Source organism: Pleurodeles waltl, chromosome 8 (assembly GCF_031143425.1).
Source record: "Pleurodeles waltl isolate 20211129_DDA chromosome 8, aPleWal1.hap1.20221129, whole genome shotgun sequence".
Taxonomy (NCBI): Eukaryota; Metazoa; Chordata; class Amphibia; order Caudata; family Salamandridae; genus Pleurodeles; species Pleurodeles waltl.
Genome location: NC_090447.1, coordinates 532,551,766 through 532,575,521, shown reverse-complemented (window position 1 = coordinate 532,575,521; position 23,756 = coordinate 532,551,766). Strand labels below are relative to the sequence as shown.

At 45.4% G+C, this 23,756-nt stretch overlaps 1 protein-coding gene across 1 annotated transcript in view; it reads left to right on the top strand.

Moving 5' to 3' along the window:
- UGGT2 (UDP-glucose glycoprotein glucosyltransferase 2) overlaps positions 1-23,756 on the top strand; it is a 1,372,316-nt gene that overhangs the window by 973,433 nt on the left and 375,127 nt on the right. The window contains exon 27 of the mRNA XM_069204567.1: positions 5,723-5,912. Within this exon, the coding sequence (XP_069060668.1) occupies positions 5,723-5,912 (190 nt within the window). The remainder of the gene's footprint in view (positions 1-5,722; positions 5,913-23,756) is intronic.

Sequence of the window (23,756 nt, the reverse complement as noted above, 5' to 3'; positions counted from 1 at the left end):
GCTGACATCACAGGGGGGGTGGGGTGGGTCGGGGTGGAAGGGGAAGGTCTTCCCCTTCCATCCCCGCCTTGGGGGGGAGGGGGGTGTACAGGGGGGGGCGCGCTAGCGCTCCCCCAAGTTCCCGTGTGCCTTGGACGAGGTGACCTCGTCCAAGGCACACAGGAACTGTAGCCCTGGACGAGGTCACCTCGTCCAGGGCACAGAACCGGTTAAGCCAACCTTTCTGATGCACACTTATGCCTGCAGATTCCTCACCTTTTGAATACACCCTAGAAGCCAGATGCCATACCCCAGATGAAAATTTTCCATAGCCTTCCTCTGCCATTTGGTGACCCTGGCTCCATGCCTGTGCCAGAAACTGCGCTGGCATGACATCACAGGAGCCGTAAAGTTTCCTTTTTTTGCCTTTTGACACAGATCAGTAGTTGTTCTCTTGTATCTTGTTTAGTCATCAACAGAGTTCATAACATTTCTATAAAAAAAATTTTACATTTGTGCAGTGCACTGAAGAATCTCCAACAAAAACATCAGGATACTTATGTGCAGGCCCCATGAGGTCTGCATCTGATGTCTCAGTCCAAAGCACAATTCAGAGTTTTGCAGTATCTGCCCACCATATTATGGGTACTGCTGGATTTCTCCCACACTTTTGGCGGAAATCCAGCAGTAGTCGTGCTGGCGGGCGGAGACGCAGGGGCGGTTCCACCACCGGCCCGCTAGAAAGACACCACCTACCGTATTATGTGCAATAATACGGACTGGTGGTGTCTTGCTGGTGGGTTGCTGCCGGAGGTGGAAGCGCCCGTTCCCTGCTGGACGACCTCCTTCCCAGAGCAGGTAAATAGATCGTCCGACAGGGGAGGGGGGTGGGAGGTTAAGTGGTGTTGTGTGTGCATGTGTGAGTGTGTGCTGTCTGCATGTGTGCATGAATGTGTGTATGCGTGGTTGTATGCATGTCTGAATGTTGAAGTGAGTGCATGTATGCATGTAAGTGTGTATGCGTGTGAGAATGCAAGTATGAGTGTTATGGTGAATGCGTGTCTGTCTGCGTGTGAGTATGCATGTTTGGATGGGAGTGAGTATGAGTGGCTGAATGCGTGTATGAGTGCTGATGTGAATGTGAGTATGGATGCGTGTGAGTGAATGCTTGTCTGTAAGTGTAGGTTAATGAGTGTATGCGTGGTGTGTGTGGGTGTCTGTGTGCATGTATGCGGGGTGGGAGGCTCTGTGTCTGGAGGTGGGCGCTGGGTCTAGAGCGGGGTGGGGCGGTTTAGTGCTTGCTGGGGGGGGGGTTATCTACCGGTGACAGGGAAGAGATTCCTTGTCACCGGTAGTCTTTCCGCTGCGGAAAGCCTGGTGGAAAGGCGGCTCCAAATACTGCTGGCAGTCTTCTGTGGACCGCTGGGTCGGAAATGCACATCTCTGGCCCAGCGGTTCCGACCGCCATGGCAGTATGAGTTGAGATGTGACGGGTTGACAGAGGCCAACCCGCCACACTCATAATGTGGTGGTCTTCACCCAGCCTGTTAGCGGTGAAACCTCCACCTTTGCCCTGGCGGTCTGGAGACCGCTAGGGTCATAATGACCCCCATAATCCCTAACTCAGGTATGCATGCTGGAAGGGAAGACTGAATTGTAGCTCTCAGCTTGTAGAATGTGCCTTTCCTTATACTGATCCTGTAGTCCCACAGGAGGAACCTGCAGTTTGTCATATACTCCACCCACTGCCATTCATTGGTCTCTACTTTGGGCCAACATGAGTACCCCAAGTCTTCACCAGGTATTGGCAATGATTGCAGCACAGGCACATCTGAGAAGGTCCGGGGGTCTCAGTATTCGTGTACCTCAACAGTTGGATGCTCAACATGAGCTAGCTAAAACTGGTGTAGCCTCATCTACAGGCAGCTGTGACCCTGCTGTTTGACTTGAGATTAGGGGGATCTGAGGCATTGAGGATATGATTCTGATGTTTCGAAAGAGAGTTGAGGTTCCAGGCTTGATGGTCCTTGACCTGCTAGTTTTGCTGTCTCCTTGCAGACTACTGTTACGTATGCATGCTCCCAAATGAGGGCTGTCCTGTGGTACCTTCATCAGTAGGGATTCCAGCATGGGCGAGATCCGCCAGACACCATCGGGATCTCTCAAGAAACTGTGGTGGAATTATGTGGTGGTTGGCAGAGAAACATCCTACACAGGAGGTGTCCTTTATCCCCCTCCAACGGTGACCAGGGTAGTGATGGGTGCATCTACCTCGGCATGGGATGTGCACCTTTGTTCTTCAGAGGTGCAGGCTTTTCATATCAACCTACTTGAACTGCGAGCATGTCGCCTGGCCCAAAAAGCCTTCCTCTTCACCCTTTACGTTGTGTTTGTTCAGATCTTAACAGAAAATATGACCGTGATGTAGTATGTCAGCAAGCAGGGAGAGCAAGGTATCACCTTCCCTGCCATGAAGCTCTGAGACTCTGGGTATGGGCATGCAAGCATGGGATCTGGCTAGTGTCCAGCCACCTGACAGGCTTTCTGAATGCCAGAGCCAAAACACTAAGTTGGAGACATCGTATTGACCATGACTGATGCCTCCACCTAGAGGTGGTCCAGAACATCTTTCAGACACACCTTAGGTGCTACTCTTCGCTTCTCACAAAAAACACACACTCATTGCTGTGCTCTCCAATATCTCTTGCATGAAGCCTTGGGGGATGCTTTTCAATGGAGATGGAGATTTCCACCTCATTGCTCATTTCCTCTTATGCCTGTGGTTCCTCGTTCTTGAATAAGGTACCCCTTGACTGGGCCCAAGCCTTTATGATCGCCCCAAACTGGCTAAGTATGGTCTGGCCAAGGAGGGTGTGGTATGTAGACCATGTGTGATTCTCCATTTGCCCCTTGCACTCTCTCCCTCTCAGAGCAAAGCTTTTTAAGTTGCCGGGCGGATTCTACACCCCAACCTCCAGAGCCTCCACCTTCATGCCTGGAGATTGAGCAGGGTAATTGGAGGTCCTTCGAACTGCCCTCATTGAAGTCAATACCTTCATGTCAGATCATTGCCCATCGATTTCATCTATCAGTCCTGTGTTATTGCCCTGTTTTGTCACCTGTGGCTCGTTATGGATATTGATACTGACGACCTTGTGTTTTTCATAATATGATCTTAATCTAAGTAAGTTATGACAGTCTTGTCATTCTCATCTCCGCCTTCAGGATTTTGTGGAAAAATAAAGGTTGGGGAATTAAGGTCAGTGAGACAAGGTGGCACCTTATGGGGGTTCCATAATACACATCAAGGGCAGAGCCCAAAGTTATGATGCCACCTCAGAGCACATGAGAGATATTGCAGTTTCCAGATTCAGTCTGGCACCTGGCAAGATTCAAAAGGTGAGGAATCTGCATGTAGACAGAATATCCACCAGAAATCATTATCAAAGGTAAGTATCTTGTTTTTATGGTCTATGGACAACTAAGAATATCATGTTTATAATTATGTCATTGTCAAATAGAATTTAGTTCAAGGAATGTAGTATATTACCATCAGGATGTAGGATTGTTTGTGCATTCTCTAAATAAATGAGAATAATACTAGTGTGTATTCAGAAAGAATGCAACAGAAGACCCGTAATGTCTCAAGTGTTTAGTTAATAATGTGCTAGACAATGTGCAACAGCTAGTTTTCTCTTTATTTAATTGTTTTCTAAGTTAGTGACATGCACCCTGGCGCCACCTTGTTGGTATTTTAAGTCATTAACTAGGGGACTACCATTCAACAGAGATAAATGCTGGTAATCTAGTACAAGGCCTATCACACTGGTTCTTTGGTCACTTGTCCAGACATGAAGTTCTTAATATAATTCTGAAAAGGCAATATTGGCAGTGTTCTGGTTCAATATCAAAAAAGTTTAAAAAATAACGGATTAATAGCTGTTAGTTATAAAGCATCAAAGTCCAGTTATTTTGCATATGAGTTACTTTATGTTGATGCTTAGTAGGTGTATCTATCTCTAAATCACCACAGCCATTAAGGATGAAGCCGAGTTTGCATACTGCATCCTTGCAGCTGAGCTTGGTTCTTTAAATATGGAAAACGAAGTTATGTTGGTCAAAGTCTTTTCTTTGGATATTGCTCCACAGAGAAAATATCCTGACTGTAGTATAGCCAAAGAAAACGTTTATTTTTATGTTTAAATGAAGGACCAAATTGAGCCAATGCAAGTCCATCCACACAGTGAGGAAAGAAAGGAAAAACGCATTATTATGTCCATGGTCTAAACAAGTGTGCACTTCAGGACGTTTGCCCCCCACAGTAGTCATCCATGTTTTAAGTAGGCATAACCTAAGAAACTTGTACCATGTAAACAGTCTCCTGGAAGTGCCAAGCGGGTTCCTAAAGGACCAGATACCCATTGCCATTAAACTAAAAAAAACAAGCATCCACATACACTGAGTCTGAAGTGGAAGAGTGTATCTAGATTTACTCCTTGCCTCTGCTTTGAAAGTTTTGCTGCCTTCATCTCATACAGGGAAACTCCATCAGCGGGTAGTAACTTAGCACTGTATTGACCTTACTGCCCCTCATGGCTTCCTCCTCCTTTACAATCCATTACCCACAAAGGGCTGAGATGGGTCATGAGGAGCCCTGACATGTCTTTGGAGTGTTTGCTGCCATTTGTATTGTCATGTTCTCTTTTGTGTTACAGGCAAAGTTACAGGGTGATCCAACAATTTGTGATGCATAGGAAAAAATAATTAATGATGCCTAGTTGAGTGGGTGTGCTCACAGTACTTCTGGAAGCATCCGACAGGGACTTTGGGTGAAAGCGGGTGTCCACCGGCACCGATACAGGCTCTGATAGCTGTGCAGGGGTGGTCTCTAATCATTCCACCTTGGTGGGAGCTACCTTCCTCTGGACGGTGGTCTCCAGTGGTGGGCTAAACCCTAGTAAGACGTTTTACGTTGCTGCATCTGATGAGTTGTTGTACAGTCGGGTGGGAAGGCAAGTTTAGGATGCTACCACTTGCTGCCCCTTTACCTGTGGTAATACACCTGTGACAGGTCTTTTCGCTAACAACTCTTAGTACTTCCTCTGATATTTGGCGTGGCGCTGCCTGGTCATTATTGTAATACTCAATCATTCACTGGCTTGGCTAAAGGATGTCAGTGCTGGGGCTCGTGCAGCTAATAATGCCTTATACCAGTGGTTCCCAACCTGTGGTCCGGTGACCCCTGGGGGACTGCCGAGCTTCCTCAGGGGGTCTGCGACTGCTCAGAAAATTAAATAATATTAACAGATTAGGTCCCCGGCTTTCAGTAATGACTCAGTGGGGGGGTTGGTCCCCGGATTCCAATAATGATTGAGTGGGGGTCTCCAGGTTCCGGTAATGATAAAGTGGAGGTCCACAGAATTCAAAAGGTTGGGAACCACTGCCTTACACCATGTGAAAGGAAGTAAACCTAGGAAGCAAGCTTGTAAGACCTGGCACTGTGTCAAATAGAAATCAAAGCCCCCTATCCTGCTACAAAACAGCTCACTGAGACAGAGAAAACAGGAGTGGTTAGGCGGTGTTTTTTCATAACAAGGGGAAATAAGGAGTAGCCATTTTTATTCCCACACATTGTTTAATGGATGTGACGATGAAGAGCTGTCAAAGTGATAATAAACTGAATACTTTGATTTTTGCTTTTCATGTTGCATAATTTGAATTTGAATGTATTTCTTCTCCACAGCTTTTACCGTTTTGTCCTGGAATCAGAAGTTACATTTCAGTCCAATAACAGTATTTCATTAGGACCAGCGGCAAAGTTCATTGACCTGCCTGACTCCCCCCTTCTTACACTGAACATGATTACCCCTGAAAGCTGGTTGGTGGAAGCTGTTTATAGCTCCTGTGATCTTGATAATATCAGGTTACAAGATGTAAGTATTACAATTTAAGTATTACCTATGTTTTGGACTTTTATATTGCCATGTTTGAAGGATTTGGGTTTTCGTATTCCTTATCATTACTATAGTTAATCGTGCCTTTGTTTCCACCCAGTCCAGACTTCCAAGAAATGCCAGGCCTGGTTAGATGCCCTGAGCTGAAATCCTTTTTGCCTAATACAATGTTGACCATTAATCATGTCTTGCACTTATACACCCCAGATTGAACAGAAAATATCTGTATTTTTCAAGTCTACTGACAATTTGTTCATACCGTTCTTCAAAATTATGTTTAAAGTTTGCAATCGCTAGGAGCTTTTAATGTAGAACTAAAAGCTTAACCTTCATTTTGCTGCAATATCCCTTTCTGCCGAAAAAGTAATTTTTGATTCTCATATTTTAAAAACGATATTCCATTAATGCATGCACACACTTGTCTTGCTAGATTCATGTTTCAGACAGCAAGCCCTGTACCAGTCCCTTGAAACAATAGGTAGAAAGGCCAGTTAATTAACTCACACAAGATAACTCGAAGCATTACATTATTATTTTTTCAAAGCTTTTATTCATTAATGTAAATATCACCATGTGGTGGAGAGCCCGCATTGCACTGAATCTTTTTTCTAAATGTTCACATTACCTTAGGTAGGTTGTAGGTTTATTTTCAAAATCACAACTTCACAACAAAGGCTCGCCTTTGCCAACGGCAGCGGTGAGGCACTTCCGCCAAAGAATTTCGAGGAGTCCATACACCCTTGACAAAACCTTTTGAAAACTTTAATTCGATCCTCAATAAACTGGTCAAAATAAGATCCATAATTGTCGATCTATAGAACTCACAAGCAAAACAACAAAACCGTTTTTCTGCTACCACCTATACAAAACTTGCACCCCAAAGGTGTCTAATGCTGTCGCTATCCAGGGAAACCAAGTTTACATTTTTTAAGACTCCGTCTTGGCCTTTTTGACTTTGGTGAAATCGTCAAAAAATGGAAATATGGTAGAACGAATGCAACCTGCCTTTTTTTGTCCTTGTTCTAAGGAATCATTTGCACACGTTCTTTGTACATGCCCAGCTTTTCTTTGAGAGAGGAATAAATTCTTATGGCAGCCTTCCTGGTACCTTAACATAAGGACCTATTCGTTTGATAGCCCGGATTGCATGCTGATAGGCAGATTCACAAACTTCATGTACGAGGTTATTGATCAGTGGCAGTGGTGGGGCGATCAGGTGGGCGCTCCAGGAATGTGCTTAGGCACAACCCCGAAGCTCTCAATCGTGGTCCGTTATAAACAGTGTTTATAACAGATCACAATTAGAAGCTCTGGAGATGAAGCTGAAGGCAGGGCAGGTTTCTTACACTGCCTGGCAGTGTGTAAAAATAAATAAAACGTAACATTTTTTTAAAAAAAACGTACTTACCTACTCCTCTCTGGTCCTGTAGTCTGTCGCAAAAAGGCAGCAAGGAGTCTCTAAGACAAATCCTTTAACCAATCCTGTTGCTGCTCTCATGCTGTTAACCAGCATAAGAGAAGCTTCAGGATTTATTGGAACTGGCTGGCTAAGCGCTCCTGCAAGCACTGGAGACCTATGCCTGCTCTCCACCCAGCTCTCCACCCAGCTGTCTAAGACAGCTAGGTTGGAGAGATTTCAAGTGCACGTCAGGCTGTCCGTGTCAAGACAGCCAGCCAAAGTGACATGCGCACTTTAAACTTTAAGTGTGCACCACTCCTCCTCCCCTGCTGGCAGGCAGCAGTAATGGCCTCCTGCTAGCACTTGGCTCGGGCTGGCTGGCTGCTCTGAAAAATAAAATGGCAATAAAATAATTTTTCCTGTTTACTGCGCTGGCAGCAGGGTGGGTGACGCTCCTCCACCCTTATGGAGGCACTGCCGCTGTTCTTGGTGCACTAGCCAGGCAGTACCCCACCTGCCCTGAGTGTAATATGTGTTACTTTAGGAAGATGGAATTACTGTCTTGCTTAAGATATTTACTATATCTCTTGATAGCAGAGGCACTTAGAGTCCATCTTCCGTGATCCATTGCGACAGTTGCACACTTTTGTTTTTTTATTCTTCTTCCATTGTATTAATAGGTGTATTACTTATTATCTACTAACGCTTCAGTTTAACACTGCGTTACATTAGGAGCTAATTGGGCAGATCGAATCACCACCTCATTTGAGATAGTCACTAAATCCCCTGATGGTAAAGCAATTTAGAGTCTATCTTCCCCGACCCATTGCGAAATTTGCACAATCCATATTTAAGTTTTATATTCCTCCTTTTTGTTGTATCAATATCCATTATATTTATTATAGCTTTGTACATTTTGGAATGGTTTTTATTGACTGCCAAATGAAGTTGTATTCTTCTTCTACCTTAGTTCTAATGTGTGCCTTCAAAATGTAATAGTCATAATCAACCCTTCAGTATTTATTTTTTCATTTATGCAGGCCACGTAGATGTGAAATTAAATCTTGGATACTAGCCTAACATTTAAGCTTTGGCACCGTGAATACAGGCTGCTGGCATGTGTATGAAAGACAATCTGGTTCAATTAAGGGTGTTTAAGGTCGAGCATATGGTGGTCAAATCAGGTTCTTACTAATACATTTTTGCTGTTTTCTCATTTGGCTTTCGAACAGGATTAAGTCTTAAGCTCTGTAGTGAAAGTCTCGGATTTCTTATACGTAAATAACTCTTCCTAGATCTCCCATTTGCCATAGTATGAGCACCTATCTTTACCAATTAGGAATTCAGTTTTTCCAGTTTTAACATAGTTAAGTGACCTGAATTCTCAGTTGTGTGGACTGGTCTTAGCTACTGTTAGACCAGAGAACCTTAGGGTGGTCTTCTCACAACTTTTTGCCTACTTCCTCCATGTTTCTAACCTCGTTTTTGCAGGTAATAAGGCTGTGTGCACTTTGCCTCTGCTAACTAGTGCTAAAGTGCTTCTGCTCTCTCTCCTAAACATGCCAATTTTGTCTTATCCCCATTTAGCATATTTAATTTACTTATAAGTCCCTAGTGAAGTGTACGACATGCACACGGGGCCTATAAATTGAATGGTACTTATCGGCGGATGTATGATGGAACAGCTCATGTGAATAGAACGCGCACCTTAACAACGTGATCTCAACAATGACCACGTCTTTACCACGCATACCTTTAAAACAAATTCGGTTGTAAAAGTATGTTTGGTAAAGGAACTTGCTTGGTAAATTCTCCCCCGCCCTGCCCCTTACACGCTCCATCCCACCCAAACCTTTAAAACTAACCCTAACCCCGCCCAAGCCCTAAAAGTAAACCTGCCCTGTCCTAAAAACTACTTCACCCTGAACCCTAAAACCTAAACCCACCCTGTCCTAAAAACTACCCCAAACCTACCACCCCATTCTTAAAAACTTCCCCAACCCCCCTGTCCTGAACCCAAAAACCTACCCGCCCTGTCCTAAAAACTACCCTCCCCACCCTGAACCCTAAAACTTACCCCGCTCTGTCCTAAAGCCTACTCCAACCCACCCGCACCCTGAACCCTAAAACCTACCCCACCCTGTCTTAAAAACTACCCCAAACCTACCACCACCACTCTGAACCCTAAAACCTACCCCACCCATTCCTAAAAACTGTCCCAACCCCGAACCCTAAAATCTACCCTGCCCTGTCCTAAAAACTACCCCAAACCCACCGTCCCCACCCTGAACTCTAAAACCTGCCCCACCCATTCCTAAAAACTGCCCGACCCCCTGCCCTAAAACCTACCCTGCCCTGTCCTAAAAACTACCCTTCCCCTTCCTGAACCCTAAACATACCCCGTACTGTCCTAAAAACTACCCCGACCCCCTCCACCACCCTGAACCCCAAAACCTATCCCACCCTGTCCTACAAACTACACCCTGACCCCCCCTGAACCCTAAAACCTACCCAGCCCTATCCTAAAAACGACCTGACCCTCTGCATCCTAAAACCCACCCCACACTATCCTAAAACTATCCCGACCCTTTGTCCTGGACTCTAAAACCTACCCGAACAGTCCTAAAAACTACCCGACCCCCCACCCTGAACTCTAAAACCTACCACGCCCTGTCTTAAAAACTACCCGACCCCCACCCCAACCCTGAAACATAAAACCTACCTCACCCAGTCCTAAAAATTACCCCAACCCCTCCCTAAAACCCACCCACTCTGTCCTAAAAATTTCCCAACCACCCCACCCTAAAACCTACCCGCCCCTCTCCTAAAAACCTTCTGACCCCCCACTACCCTAAAACCTACCCCACCCTGTCGGAAAACCTAATAAACCCTAAAACCTACCTCTCCCTGTCCTAAAACCTACCCGACTCCCGCTTCCCCACTCTGTACCCTAAAATCGACCCCACATTATCCTAAAAACTACCCAGACTCCTCCACCTTGAACCCTAAAACCTACCACGTCCTGTCCTAAAAACTACCCGACCCCCGCCCCAACCCTGAAACATAAAACCTACCCCGACCGCTCCCTAAAACCTACTCGCCCTGTCCTAAACATTTCCTGACTTCCCATTAAAACCTACCCCGCCCTCTCCTAAAAATTTCCCAACCCCCAACCTAAAATCTACCCCACCCTGTCCTAAAACCTAATAAACCCTAAAACCTACCTCTCCCTGTCCTAAAAGCTACCCGACTCCCGCTTCCCCACTCTACCCTAAAACCTACCCTGCATTGTCCTAAAAATTACCCTGACCCCTCCGCCTTGAACCCTAAAACCTACCCCAAACTGTCCTAAAAATTACCCCAACCCATCCCACCCTAAACCCTAAAACCTACCACGCCCTGTGCTAAAAACTACCTGACCCCCACCCCAACCCTGAAACATAAAACCTACCCCACCCTATCCTAAAAATTACCCCGACCCCTCCCTAAAACCTACTCGCCCTGTCCTAAAAATTTCCGACTCCCCCCTAAACCTACCCCGCCCTCTCCTTAACATTTCCCAACCCCCCCCACTAACCTAAAACCTACCCCTCCCTGTCCTAAAACCTAATAAACCCTAAAACCTACCTCTCCCTGTCCTAAAAGCTACTGACTCCACCTTCCCCACTCTGTACCCTAAAACCTACCCCGCATTATCCTAAAAACGACCTCGACCCCCCCGCCTTGAACCCTAAAACCTACTCCGCCCTGTCCTAAAAACTACCCAACCCCACCTTGAACCCTAAAACCTACTCTGCCCCGTCCTAAAAACTACCCCGAACCCCACTCTCAACCCTAAAACCTACCCTGCCCTGAAAACTACCCTGACGCCCCGCCCTGAACCCTAAAACCTAGCCCGTCCTGTCCTAACAACTACCCCGACACCCACCCTGAACCCTAAAACCTACCCCACCATGTCCTAAAAACTACCCGGACCTCCACCCTAAAACCTACGCCGTCCTGTACTAAAAACTACCCGAACCTACCGCCCCCGCCCTGAACCCTAAAACCTACTGTGCCCTGTCCTAAAAACTACCTGAACCTACTGCCCCCGCCCTCAACCCTAAAACCTACCCGGCCCTGTCCTTAAAACTACCCAGACCCCCCACCCTAAAAACCTACCCCACCCTGTCCTAAAAACTACCCGACCCTGCCCTGAGCCCTAAAACCTACCCAACCCTGTCCTAAAAAACTACCCGACCCCCACCCTGTGTCCTAAAACTTACACCACAGTGCCCTAACAACTATTCCGATCCCCCCGCCCTGAACCCTAAAACCTACTCTGTTCTGTCCTAAAAACTACCTGACCCCCACCCCTCCCCCGGCCTGTACCCTAAAAGCTACTTTGCAATGTCCTAAAATCTAACCTTACCCCCCCTCCCTGAACCCTAAAACCTACTTCGCCCTGTCCTAAAAACTACCCGACCCCCTGACCCTGCCCTGTCCTAAACTACCCCAACCTCCCCCTCAAACCCGACCCCAGCCCCACTTATCTCTCCCTCCTCTGCGCCTTCCTGTTCTGACCAGGCAGCTAGACCACTCTCACTGCCGTCACCATGCATATGTGAGGTAAAGGCATGCGCCCTAAAGGCATGTGTGGTAGACTAATTTGCGTGGTAAAGGCAGCTTGGTAAACGCATAACGTTGCATTAACCGCGTTGTAAGTGATGTTTTCCCTTGTCGGCCTGCAACATCGATTGTGCCACCAGCTTAAGCAGCCATTTAACTATGTTTCAGGCCCACCCTTGCAAAGCCTGTGTGTGCAGTTTTATACTGCCATGTTGACTTGGAAAAATAACCCTTTCACCAGGCCCATACCTTCCCTTTTTGTACATATACGTCACCCATAAGGTAGGTCCTGGACAACCAAGAGTTCAGTGTGCAATGTATTTAAAAGGCGGAGCATGTACTTTTAAGTTTTACGTATTCTGGTAGTGAAAAACTCCCAAAGTCGTTTTTTACAACAGAAAGACCCATTTCTTCATTGGATAGCATTGGGATTACGTTATTACATTTTATAAGTGTAATTCACAATCTGGAAGAGAAAAACTTTTCAAGTTTGGTGTCTTTGGAATCAGAGTTTAAAATCACAACTTATGGGGAAGTTGGATTTCAAATTGCGGTTCTGAATATGCCACCTTTATAAAGTTGGCATTTTCAGACTTCAGCCCATGGGTGTCTGCTGCCTGTCTCTGATCACTTGTTTGAGGTTGGTAACAGCTGGGCTTTGTGTAGTCCCCCTAGACAGCCACAGACAGTGAGAGCTCAGAAGTGACTTGATGGGCTGTCCTGAGAGGATGAAGGGAGGAGCTGGGCACATCCTCACTTACACTTGAAAAGGCTGTGTCCTCTCTCCACACGAAGGGCAGCATAACACCTTATAATGAGTCTTGAGCCAGGGCAGGAAAGGCACGACCTCTTTGCACTTTGAAGGGCTGTCTTTGAAGTCTCCCCCACTTCAGAGGCCCAACTCGATATAAGTACTGGACCTCTGACACCACCACTCAGTACACTTCTGGATTTAAGAAGACTGCAAGTAAGAAGAACTATTGTGCTGCTGAAGTACTGCCACTGCTGGACTCCTGCCTTGCTGTGTTACCCTGCTATCTGCTGCTCTCTCGTGCCTGAGTGAGGACTGGACTTAATTAACTTGAACCCAGAGTGACTCCAAGGGCTAGCTGGCTGGCCTGATCTGGTCTCAGGGACATAAAAGACTTCCAACCACCATATTTCTATACCTAGACTCTGACCACGGCTCATACTCCAGTCAACCACCAACCCAATTTCCAACAGCTTCCATCCCAGCTGCCTGCACTGTTGAAGCTCACCTCGCACCTCTCAGAGGTTCTCTAATCCACTGCTGGCCCCTTGGCTTGTAGCGTAAGTATTTGTGAATACAGAGTTTGTAAAGCAGTCTTTGCCACTGACTGTGTGAGTCGAGGCTGTCTGTGCTATTTCTTCCTGGCTGAAGAAGGAGCAATCGACATAGACTCATGGGTTTGTAAATCAGATAGGTCAATAGGGAGACCACAGGAAATCTATGCTGTGAATTACAGTATGAGCACTAGGACTTCAACCTGGGAGGCCCCATAAGAAACCAACGTTTACTTTTCTGCCCAAACATGGATGAAATGATGTCCCGTTCCCCCAAGCCCCCCTCGCATCCTCTCCAGAATCCTTATGGACTGGTGGAGTTGGTGGGTTACTGTAATAGCAGCTGTGCTTAGCGCTCTTGTGTGCTTGTGACACTTGGAGCATCTGAATGAGGCTGCGTAGGAAGTGTTGGGCTGTCACTCACGGGTCCCCAGTACGCCAGCAGCTGCACTGAAGCTAGATTAGCTCCCAGACACAGTTGTTGACTAGGGACTGTTGCGCAGAAGGCTGATTGCGGCTGAAGAAGGGGTGAAAAGTTGACAATTTGGAGCCATGACGACTACTATAGGAGGAGCAACCAGAGGAGATATGGCCTTTACTCCTGCAGTGTTCACTGGACTAACATTACAATCACAGACTGTCAGCTTGACAATAAGACTTTAAAACATGCTAAGCTGTATGCACACCTGAGGTGGGTTTCCACATTTACCACCCTGCCTTGTACCCAACTGGGAATTACTGTGTTGGAGGTGCAGTTCAGGTAGGCAGATTAGCTTTTGCACTTCCACTTTACCAGTAAAGACAGGGGGCAAGGCAGAGCACTTCCAGAGGTCCACCATTCCCTGAGAGTTGTTTCCCTGACTGTGAAAGTTGTTGCATGTGGCTCCCAGCTCTGAGAGAATGGGCACTGTTATTGCTATATGGGTTCTGAGGTGCATGAGGGGGACTCTTCAAACATTTGTTGAGTCCTTCCATGTCATCCTTCGGGATTCTGCTAGGTAGAAGTGCCCCATCCCACTATGGAGTGTTTTATAGTTTCACAAGGCCTGGGAAACTGTGCCCCAAAGTGATTGTGCACCACTATGTTGAGAAATGAGAACTTTAAGAACTGCTCTAGAAGAGATAACTTTGGAATCTCAAACTAGAAGATGAATGTTGGAGAAGCAGATATCAACTTGTATTTTATGGATGTGCACTTCCTTGTCCTTGAAAACTAGCTGTGGGGATTCTGATGTTGGACCAAGTCAACACAGTGGATACAAGGAAATCAGAGCATGACAATTCCCCTAGAAATATTTTGGCAACATTTCACTCCTACAAGATTAAAGAATGAATCCTGTAGATAGCAATGGAATTTGAGCTGAGCTCAGAGGTTCAGCTTTATCATGATTTCTCTCAGTTGACTGTGCTGCATCAGTTGACCTCGAGACTGACTGCAAAGGTGAGAGAGAACATAGGATATGTGCCAACTACTAAGAGGGATGCTAGATTCAGGAGATGCATCCTGGATCTGTGTTAGGTGAGCCTTGCCTGAGCCAAGGACCCCGTACTCCATGGTCCATAACGCAAAGAGAGATGATCCAAGAACGTTAACTCCAAGAAGGGCAAATTTGACATTTTGTTGTACATGGATACTCAAGAGGAGAAACCACTGCGACGTCGCCAACGCCGCCGCTGGCCTGCACTGTGACCTGCCGACGCCACACGAAGTCGCATTGCCCAGCTTCGCACCGCGACCCTGGTCTCACCGACGCCGTCATCGGACGACTTTACCGAGCTGCTGCTCGCACCGCGACCTGTGGGCCCTGCACTCCAGCATCGCCTGCTCATACCGTAGCCTGGGCATCCCCGACGATGCCGCTCCTGCTGACACCGGTGCTGCTGCCTGCACCGTGGACTGTGGACACCGCTCGTGACGTACACGAAGCACCGTCCCATCCCGCACCGCAGCCCCGGTCCACCAATGCCAGCACCGTCACTCCTGTGTCGCCACCAGGCATCCTGCCTACACCGTGGCCTGTGGAAACCGCTTGTGAGGGTCACGAAGCACCGTCCCGTCCCGCACCGCTGGCTTGGGCCTACCGACGACAGTGCTTCAGCAACGACGATGCTGCTGCCTGCACCGTGACCTGTGGACACCGCACGTCGCACCGCCCCGCTTCACACCGCAGCCCTGGTCTCACCGACGCCGCTGGATGCCATCACTGAGCCGTTGCCTGCACCCTGACCTGTGGGCACCGCACGTCGCATTGTCCTGCTTTGCACCGCAGCCCCGACGCCATCCACGCCAGCACACCTGATTTCATCAGTCTAGAGTTCAATCTGCAACGCGTGTGACCTCAATGGCCGACGACTCCGGAACCGACACCGTGACGTTAGTGACGCCGCTCTCCGGAGTTCACCGCGAGGATCACAACGCCGTGCAAATCGAAAGTACTGTTTGCGTGTCTTCCCGACACCGTAGCTGGCCCGCAACGCCGCGGCCAGCCTGAACTGTTGGTTTTGTTGATCACGATGCCGTAATAGCCCCAGGTGGAGCAATTGACTTCAAGGAACTGTAGTTTTGAGTAAATCTTGCAGAATTCATATTTTTCTTACTGTATGTTGGATTTTTATCGTATTTGGTCTTGTTTTATATGGATAAATATTGGCTATTTTTCTAAAACTGGTGAGGTGTCCTTTTGTAGTGTTTTCACTTATTACTGTGTGTTATGTGCAAATGCTTTACACATTGCTTCTGAGATAAGCCTGACTGCTCGTGCGAAGCTACGAAGGGGGTGAGCAGGGGTTATCTGAGCGGGTATCTCCCTTATCCTGACTAGAGTGAGGGTCCCTACTTGGACAGGGTGCAAACCGACTGCCAACTAGAGACCCCATTTCTAACAGATACTGTTTGATGTAGGTAGGAATGGACCTGGAATGTCCTATCTATGCCTGGGGAGGGACTTAAATTGTGGGCTGCCTGTGTGCTAATCGTGTTGCATATGGGATCCAGTGATTACAAATGGTAAATTGTTGGATGTCTTAGATTCTATTTGTTGGATTTTCAGTGAAGGGGTAAGCACAGGGGTGAGAGCTAAAGCACTACTTCACTAGTCTCTTTGTGCTAGATTGTTGTTAAAGTAGGAGATTTCCACAACCTGATGGGTCTGAGGGAAGCAGCTGTGAGTCCAGTTGCGTTATTTTGGTACATATTGTTCCAGTGCCCAGAGGAATACTGGGCCAAATACTGGTCCTTATACTGTGCTGTTGGGATTTCTCTATCGGTTGTTGTTTGGGGTTGGATGATGTCCTGGGATCACTAGGGAATTCAAGTTATGAGCTAATATATACATACTTCTAAGGGTTATCTAGTTAGCAAGCGTCTGACAGTGAAAGAGAGCACCCCCAGATGTTCTGCTACTAATGTTAACTTCTTATTGGTGGTTACCTGATGTGATATGGTTGGCGGTTTACGTCCTACCAAAGGGGTGATATGGGTGCTTGCTTTGTAGTTCTTTAGATATACTGCAGTTTTGTTCTGAATCTGGGAGTCCTGCCAGATGTCCCTTAAATTACTTTGTCTATGTAGGGGTTTCTTCTGGTGAGATGAGGATTCAGCCTTGTTTTTGTGAGATCTCTAACCATGGTTAGGGAACCTTCAGTTAATGTACAACATCTGAAATCCCTGACGAAAAGGGTTTGTCTGCTACAGTTACTGCATACTAAAAAAAGCTCATGTGGCTTGAAATCACGAGAAACACCTTCTATTTAAAAATCAGGGAAGGTTGAGATCCCAACGGTTTATTTGGCACTTCTTTTCCTCAGCCAGGAATAGAATTAAAGGCATTGCTATATTGGATGATACACATCTGTCTTTTCAGCATACATAAATATTGATGGATATAGATAGTGTGTTTTACAAAAGGACACGGTCTGAGAATTCCCTTTGAACTTGGCAACAGTAAATATGCTTTTGTTCTTGTCATCCCTGGTCAGTTTTGCTGAGAGTGAAAACATTGTTGGAGGCAACTTTAGTTTGGTGGTGGATGAAGATAGAGATCCTATGGCAGGGCGTTAACGCTTGTGCTAATTCCAGAGACCTCTAGAATATGTTGATGTACTTTGGACTCTGCCCTATTTAGAGACAGAGAGCAAACAAAATAGGATTTTACTTTCTATTATCCTATATTCAAGACTTCTGCTTACACGGATCACTTGTAAGTGAGTTCAGTTCTTGTACACACAGCTTACTCTGCCAGGACAAGGAGCACATTTTATGACCACACTCCGACTGCGCTTGGAGTGCACTTTGAAGGTTCAACATTAGTTCCTCTTAGCCACTGGAAGTTGGGAATTTACTGGTTTAAAGCCGGAGAGGTAAAGGCTGTCCTGCTACAGATTCTAGATGAGTATTTGTTGTAGTTTGGTAGGGATAATGTGTGTACACAGTGGTCTGGATTCTGTGCATAGAAGTTGCTCGAGGGCATTTAATGGTGGCAGGAACTTGATTTCGGAAGGTGATGGCCCTTTCTTAGAACTGACACTGCACTGAACAGTATTATCTATAACGCATTTTATGATTTTTTTCTATTTGAGAACAAGGATGTGTACAGAATGGTGTTTATTAACTATCAGTAAACTTTTTTAATTTGATTTGACTGAACTGATATCATTGAAATTTAGGCAAAAGGCAACAGGCTGCCAGGTCCAGTGGCAAATAATAACAGCTTTAGTAAGGATGGGGCAGACATTTTACTGCAGAAATGGAAACTGGGCTTGCACGCCGCATGCAGATAAATTGAAAGGTAAAAGCTAATTTGCATGTGCTGATGTGACCAAGGTTGACCAGGGACAATTAGTCTTTAGTGACAGTAATAAGTGGCAAATACTAAAGGCATATTATTAGGAATTGTATGGCATGGAAATGAGATGCTGTAGTTGGCATGAGGATTACCTTTCTAAGTAGCTTGTAGGAAATTAATGGAGGAACTAAGAGCCTTCTTGGTGACCTAATCCAAAAGGAGAATCCGCTGGAAGCAATTAAGAGGCTTATGGTTGGCAAGGGTCCAGGGCCTAATGTCTTCTCAACCTTGTACTCTGAAACAGAGACCCCAATCTCCAGACCTTTCTTGCAACGTCATTTAATGGTTTTAACAAGATTAAATTGATAACTCAATTGATGACAAATGCAGTGGCGTCAGTAACCCGTAGTCCATGCAAGGATCTCATCCAGCATGGATCATGTAGAACCATTTTGTTACTTAAAGTGTACACCAAAATGTACACATAAGTGCTAGTAGTCAGACTTCATGTAATAATGTTGCTGTTTATTGATCTGGGTTTATAAAAGGCGAGGAAGCAGATGACAATATAAAAATGGTGGCCCAGCTAGCTTGTCATGTGAGGCGTTAAAAATGATTAGCTTCCTATTCTTGTACACGAAAGGCATATGAAATGGTAGAATTTTACTTTTTTGCTTATGGTGATGGATTGTTTAGATTTTGATCCGGTCCAATGTACATTGGTTGCTTTATGGTGACATAGGTTACATCGAACTCTGGAATAAGAGTCAGTGACCACTTCTTATATAGAGTTTGTCTTTATTGTGAAACTAGACAAGGTTGTCTTTGTCATTGATCCTATTCAACCTGCCACTTGGTATGCTGATCATGCTTTTCTATGGTAATGAGACTATTAAAGGACTGAAAATCAGAGCTGATCGTATGGACAAGTTGGGGATATTCAGCCTATTTACACTGGATGGACAGGTTGAGCAGCCTAAATCAAGTTTGGCTTTTTGCTAGGCTCCCTAGGTCTGTTGAATATTTGGAAATTTTATTGACCTGATGATTTGAAGGGCTTTATGGAGAAACCTATTAGAGGCAGTTTCCTGCCCTACATGTGCAACTCAGCCGGTTTGGAGAAACCGGAGTGTGCATGTCTGTTTGACCAGCCTAAGATGACTGGCCAAACTGATCTGCACACTTAAGTGCACTCACTCCACTGCTCCTCCCCCTCCCAAGGCCCAGCCCCGCCCGTACCTGCACATGCTGGCTCGTAGCCAGTGGGGTGACACTCCTTCGCCATTGCGGTGGAGCTGCCCCTGCTGTTGGAAAATCTGAAGCTCACACCCCCAATCTGACTGACCAAGCTACACCCCGTGTGTGCTATATAATTCTGGTGTATGCCCCTTCTTGTCTCCAGATTGAGTGTAGTGCTTTCACATTCTGCGCACACGTTACGTTATTTCCTTCACCTGAGAGGGTCAGAGCCGACCTCTACTACTAACCAGCTCAAGATGAGTACAAATGAGCAACACTATAGTTAACAAAGGTAGCCACACATACAGTCCAAATAGTCAAAAATATAGCTAACTTAATTTAATCTGCATTAGATAAATCGAGTCAAAGAATATATGGAGACTACCTGTACTGTTTCAAGCAGTACAATTGCTCTACGCTTCTCTTCATTGTTTTTATAGGTGTCATGGTTCCTAAAGGTGAAAGTGGGCTATTACCACATCATAATGTTTTTTCTTTAAAGAGATGTGTCTTCTGCTCTTTCCTAAATTGGAACAGAGTTGGGACGATCCTGATGGATACAGGAACGTTGTTCTAATTGCTGGGTTTTGCTGGAGTATTCTAAACACAATAATAAGTGACTTAATTTAATTTTTCAGCTGTCGTAATGTTATATATTCACACCTCTTGGGCACTGAGCCATAGAGCTAGGCCAGTTTAAAATAAGAGTCTGTCAGATCTAGTTCACAGCAGCATAATAATGGATCTACAACAGAGTGCTTATATTTCAAGACACAAAGTGCTTTAATGCATAGTAGGACAGAATACTTCACACACATATGGTCACAATGCAATTTAGTGTCCTGTGCCTCTACATGTTATCCACCCTCCCCCTTCTGGCCTAAGTGGTTCTTCCACCCCTTTGGGATAGTGTATTAACATAATTATGGGTCAGATGCAGAGCTCCCCTCCAACATACTTGTACCCAGTCTCCCACAGTTCAGTTTTTAGGTCGAGCATGAAAGCGCTTTGACCTGTTGTAAGTATTTTGGTCTTTTAACCACATCCACCTCATACCCATCACTTTCATTTGTTCATGCGCTTGCCTTTCGAAAATCACTTGATGTCATTGGTAAATGCTTTGTTTGTCCCGCCTTTGGGCGGTTTGGTTACCGCCTTGGACACTGACCCTGTTACAGGGATAATTGCACGATTGCCTATATACTTCAGCGTGGGTAAACTATTGTTTTCATTTCTCTGCGCTTTGTGGCTCCCATAGCACTCCGAGCGCGACTTCGATCAGCTGTATCGGTTTTACATTATATGCACTCTGATCGGCTTAGTAGACATTATTTGCAGCAGGCATTTTAAGCCTGAGTGCTATCTTATACTCCAAGCTTCCACTATACCAAAGTACATTCTCTGTGCTGTCATGGCGCTCACAGCATCAACTCGATCAGCTGTATCGTTTTTACATTATATGCACTGTGATCTGCTTAGTACACGTTCTTTGCAGCAGGCACATTAACCCTATGTGCTACCTTATGATGACTCCAAGCTTTCACTAGACACAAGTATGTTCTCTCTCCAGAAAGAACATAATTCGGCAGACTTATTTTTACATTTTGACATTACATGCAATTTGTGATTTGCCTGGTACATGTTCTTTGCAGCAGGCACATTAACCCTGTGTGCTACCTTATGATGACTCTAAGCTTCCACTAGAAATATGTTCTCTCTCCAGAACAAACTTAAATCACCAGTGTTATTTTGACATTTTTACATCACATGCAATTTGTGATTTCCCTAGTACATGTTCTTTGCAGGCACATTAACCCTGTGCGCACTACCTTTGATGACTCCAAGCTTCCACTAGACAAAAGTACGTTCTCCTGGCTACCATGTGATCTGCAGTATAATTTTACATTACATGCACTTTGTGATTTGCCTAGTAGATGTTCTTTGCAGCAGGCACATTAACCCTGTGCGCTACCTTATTATGACTCCATGCTTACACTAGAAATATGTTCTCTCTCCAGAAAGAACATAAATCGCCAGAGTTATTTTGACATTTTTACATTACATGTGCTTTGTGATTTGCCTAGGACACGTTCTTTACAGAAGACACATTAACCCTGTGCTCTACCTTATGATGACTCCAAGCCTTCATTAGACAAAAGTACCTTATCTCCCCAGAAAGAACATAAATCGCCAGTTATTTTGACATTTTTACAATAAATGCACTTTGTGATTTGCCTCATACAAGTTATTTGCCGCAGGCACATTACCCTGTGCACTACATTATGATGACTCCAAGCTTCCACTAGACAAAAGTATGTTCTCTCTTTAGAAAGAACATAAATTGCCAGTTATTTTGACATTATTTTTACATTATATGCACTGTGTGATTTGCCCAACACATGTTCTTTACAGCAGACACATTAACCTTCAGCGCTACCTTATGAGTCCAAACTTCTACTAGACAAAAGTAAGTTCTCTCTCCAAAAAGAATATTAATTGCTAGAGTTATTTTGACATTTTTACATTATATGCACTCTGATCTGCTTAGTACACGTTCTTTGAAGCACGCATATTCATTTTGGGACTTGTAGTTTTATTTTTAGAACGTAAGACAAGCTGGAAACCAGCCGTTGTAGTAGCATTCATAGAGTTGTCCAGCTCAGTAGTTCGATGCGTGATTCGCTCATTTAGTTTGTTTCAGCTTTGCATTCTGGGACTTTAAGTTTTATTTTTATAATGTGATACAAGCTGTGAATTCAATGCAGAAACCTGACTAGATTAACTACACACATTTGAGTCTGTGAAACTTGAGCGGTGTGTGGGTGTATTTATAAAACTAACCTTGAGGAGAGCTTACAGTTGATTATGCTGTACAATGGCTAATATTTTATAACCAATATTTCAGTTCAAGACTGACTGAAATTCATTATTATCATGTGAGGTGGCCCTCCTCAAGCATGTGAAAAATCATGGGTGTTTTGTTTGACTCCCCAAACTGCAGTAAAGGGACTGTGATCCAATAAGCACACATTCTTGGAGTACAATTATTTATTAATTGCCCCCACGGTTTTTGTCGCCTTTATCAACTGCAAGTAAATATGTTTTGCACCTGGGAGAAATTTGTGTTTTAAGGGCCTTGTTTAAAAAATATATTCCAGTAGGCCTGCTAGCCTTTTAGTTATATGCAGGGCCACTGGAATTATGTGGCAGAAAGGACCAAAAAATGCTGCAAGGTTGACCCATTAATGGGGCAAAAAAGTCAATTTATGCATTTACAGTGCCAGTAGCTCAAGCTTAAGTAAATACGAGACCTATTCTATTGCAAATGCTTGTTACAGTTTCTTGCCACCTGCTGTGGATCAGTCTTTTGAGCGGCTGCCCAGCAAATTTCTCAGTGCACTCACACTTCTCCTGCTTCTGGGAGGTGTTGGAATGCCTGCAACTCCATCTGGGATATCTGCTCTGGCTGCTAGGACACCTACCCAGGAAGTGTGTATCCAGTAGACCTACTTCAGCGCAGTCTCAGGTGGGTTTCTGCAGTTACTGAGCAGACTGGAATGACAGTTCCAAATGAATTCTTAATCAAGGTGTGAACAGCTGAACCTTGCACAGGCCGATTTTCCAGGTATGCTGCAGACATGCATAGGCTTATTATCTGGGCTCAATTTGACCAGGCACACAGGTATATCTTCTGCTTGCATTGCAGCCATGCACAGGCTGATCCTCTGTTGACTTTGTGGCATTGCCCAGGCCGGTCTTATGTTGATGACAGACATGCACAAGCAGGATTTCACCTCAGGATCACAACCCTGACTTTGCCTCAACAATCACAGTCTGACTCTTCATTGTTCTTGCCCAGAATCACTATGGAAAGACTGGAGGCTCACAGTCATCAGAGTCCACAGAACAGTGTCCTCCATCTTCTTCCTCTGGATGTTCCACAGACCCATGAGACACACTGCACCTCTCTCCTCCTTGACATGCACTTTTCATGCAGTGTTGGCAGTCTCCTTCCCTCTCTCAGCAGGCAGGCAAGCTGCTAGGTGCTGCAGGTCAGATTTACAGCTCTTCCAGCTAGAGGCAATACTTCGGTGATGTACCTTCATCTCTGGGAAGCTTGCCATCAGGCAGATACCAACTATGATTGGAGTGCAGTCCTCTGAGTGCTCTGCAGATCACTCCCTTCCTTGGCCAAAGAGGACTTGGGACTAAAATAGCAAGTTAAGATCCCACCTTTATTCAGCAAACTCAGACTGGAGATTAGTATCTACTGTCTACACAGCCTGTAGCACCAACAATAGAGGTTTCTGCACCTTTTTGTCATCAGCCAACTGAAGGAGTAATCAGGTAAAGACAAAATGACAGGTATGGCCTTAAATGTTCCTTACCTCTGCAAAACAGAGTCTGCAGTCCCACTCCTCTCTCTTTCGATTCAACGAATAGCAGTATTAAGGGAGATGAATATGTAGCTCCTTCTAGCTCAAGACC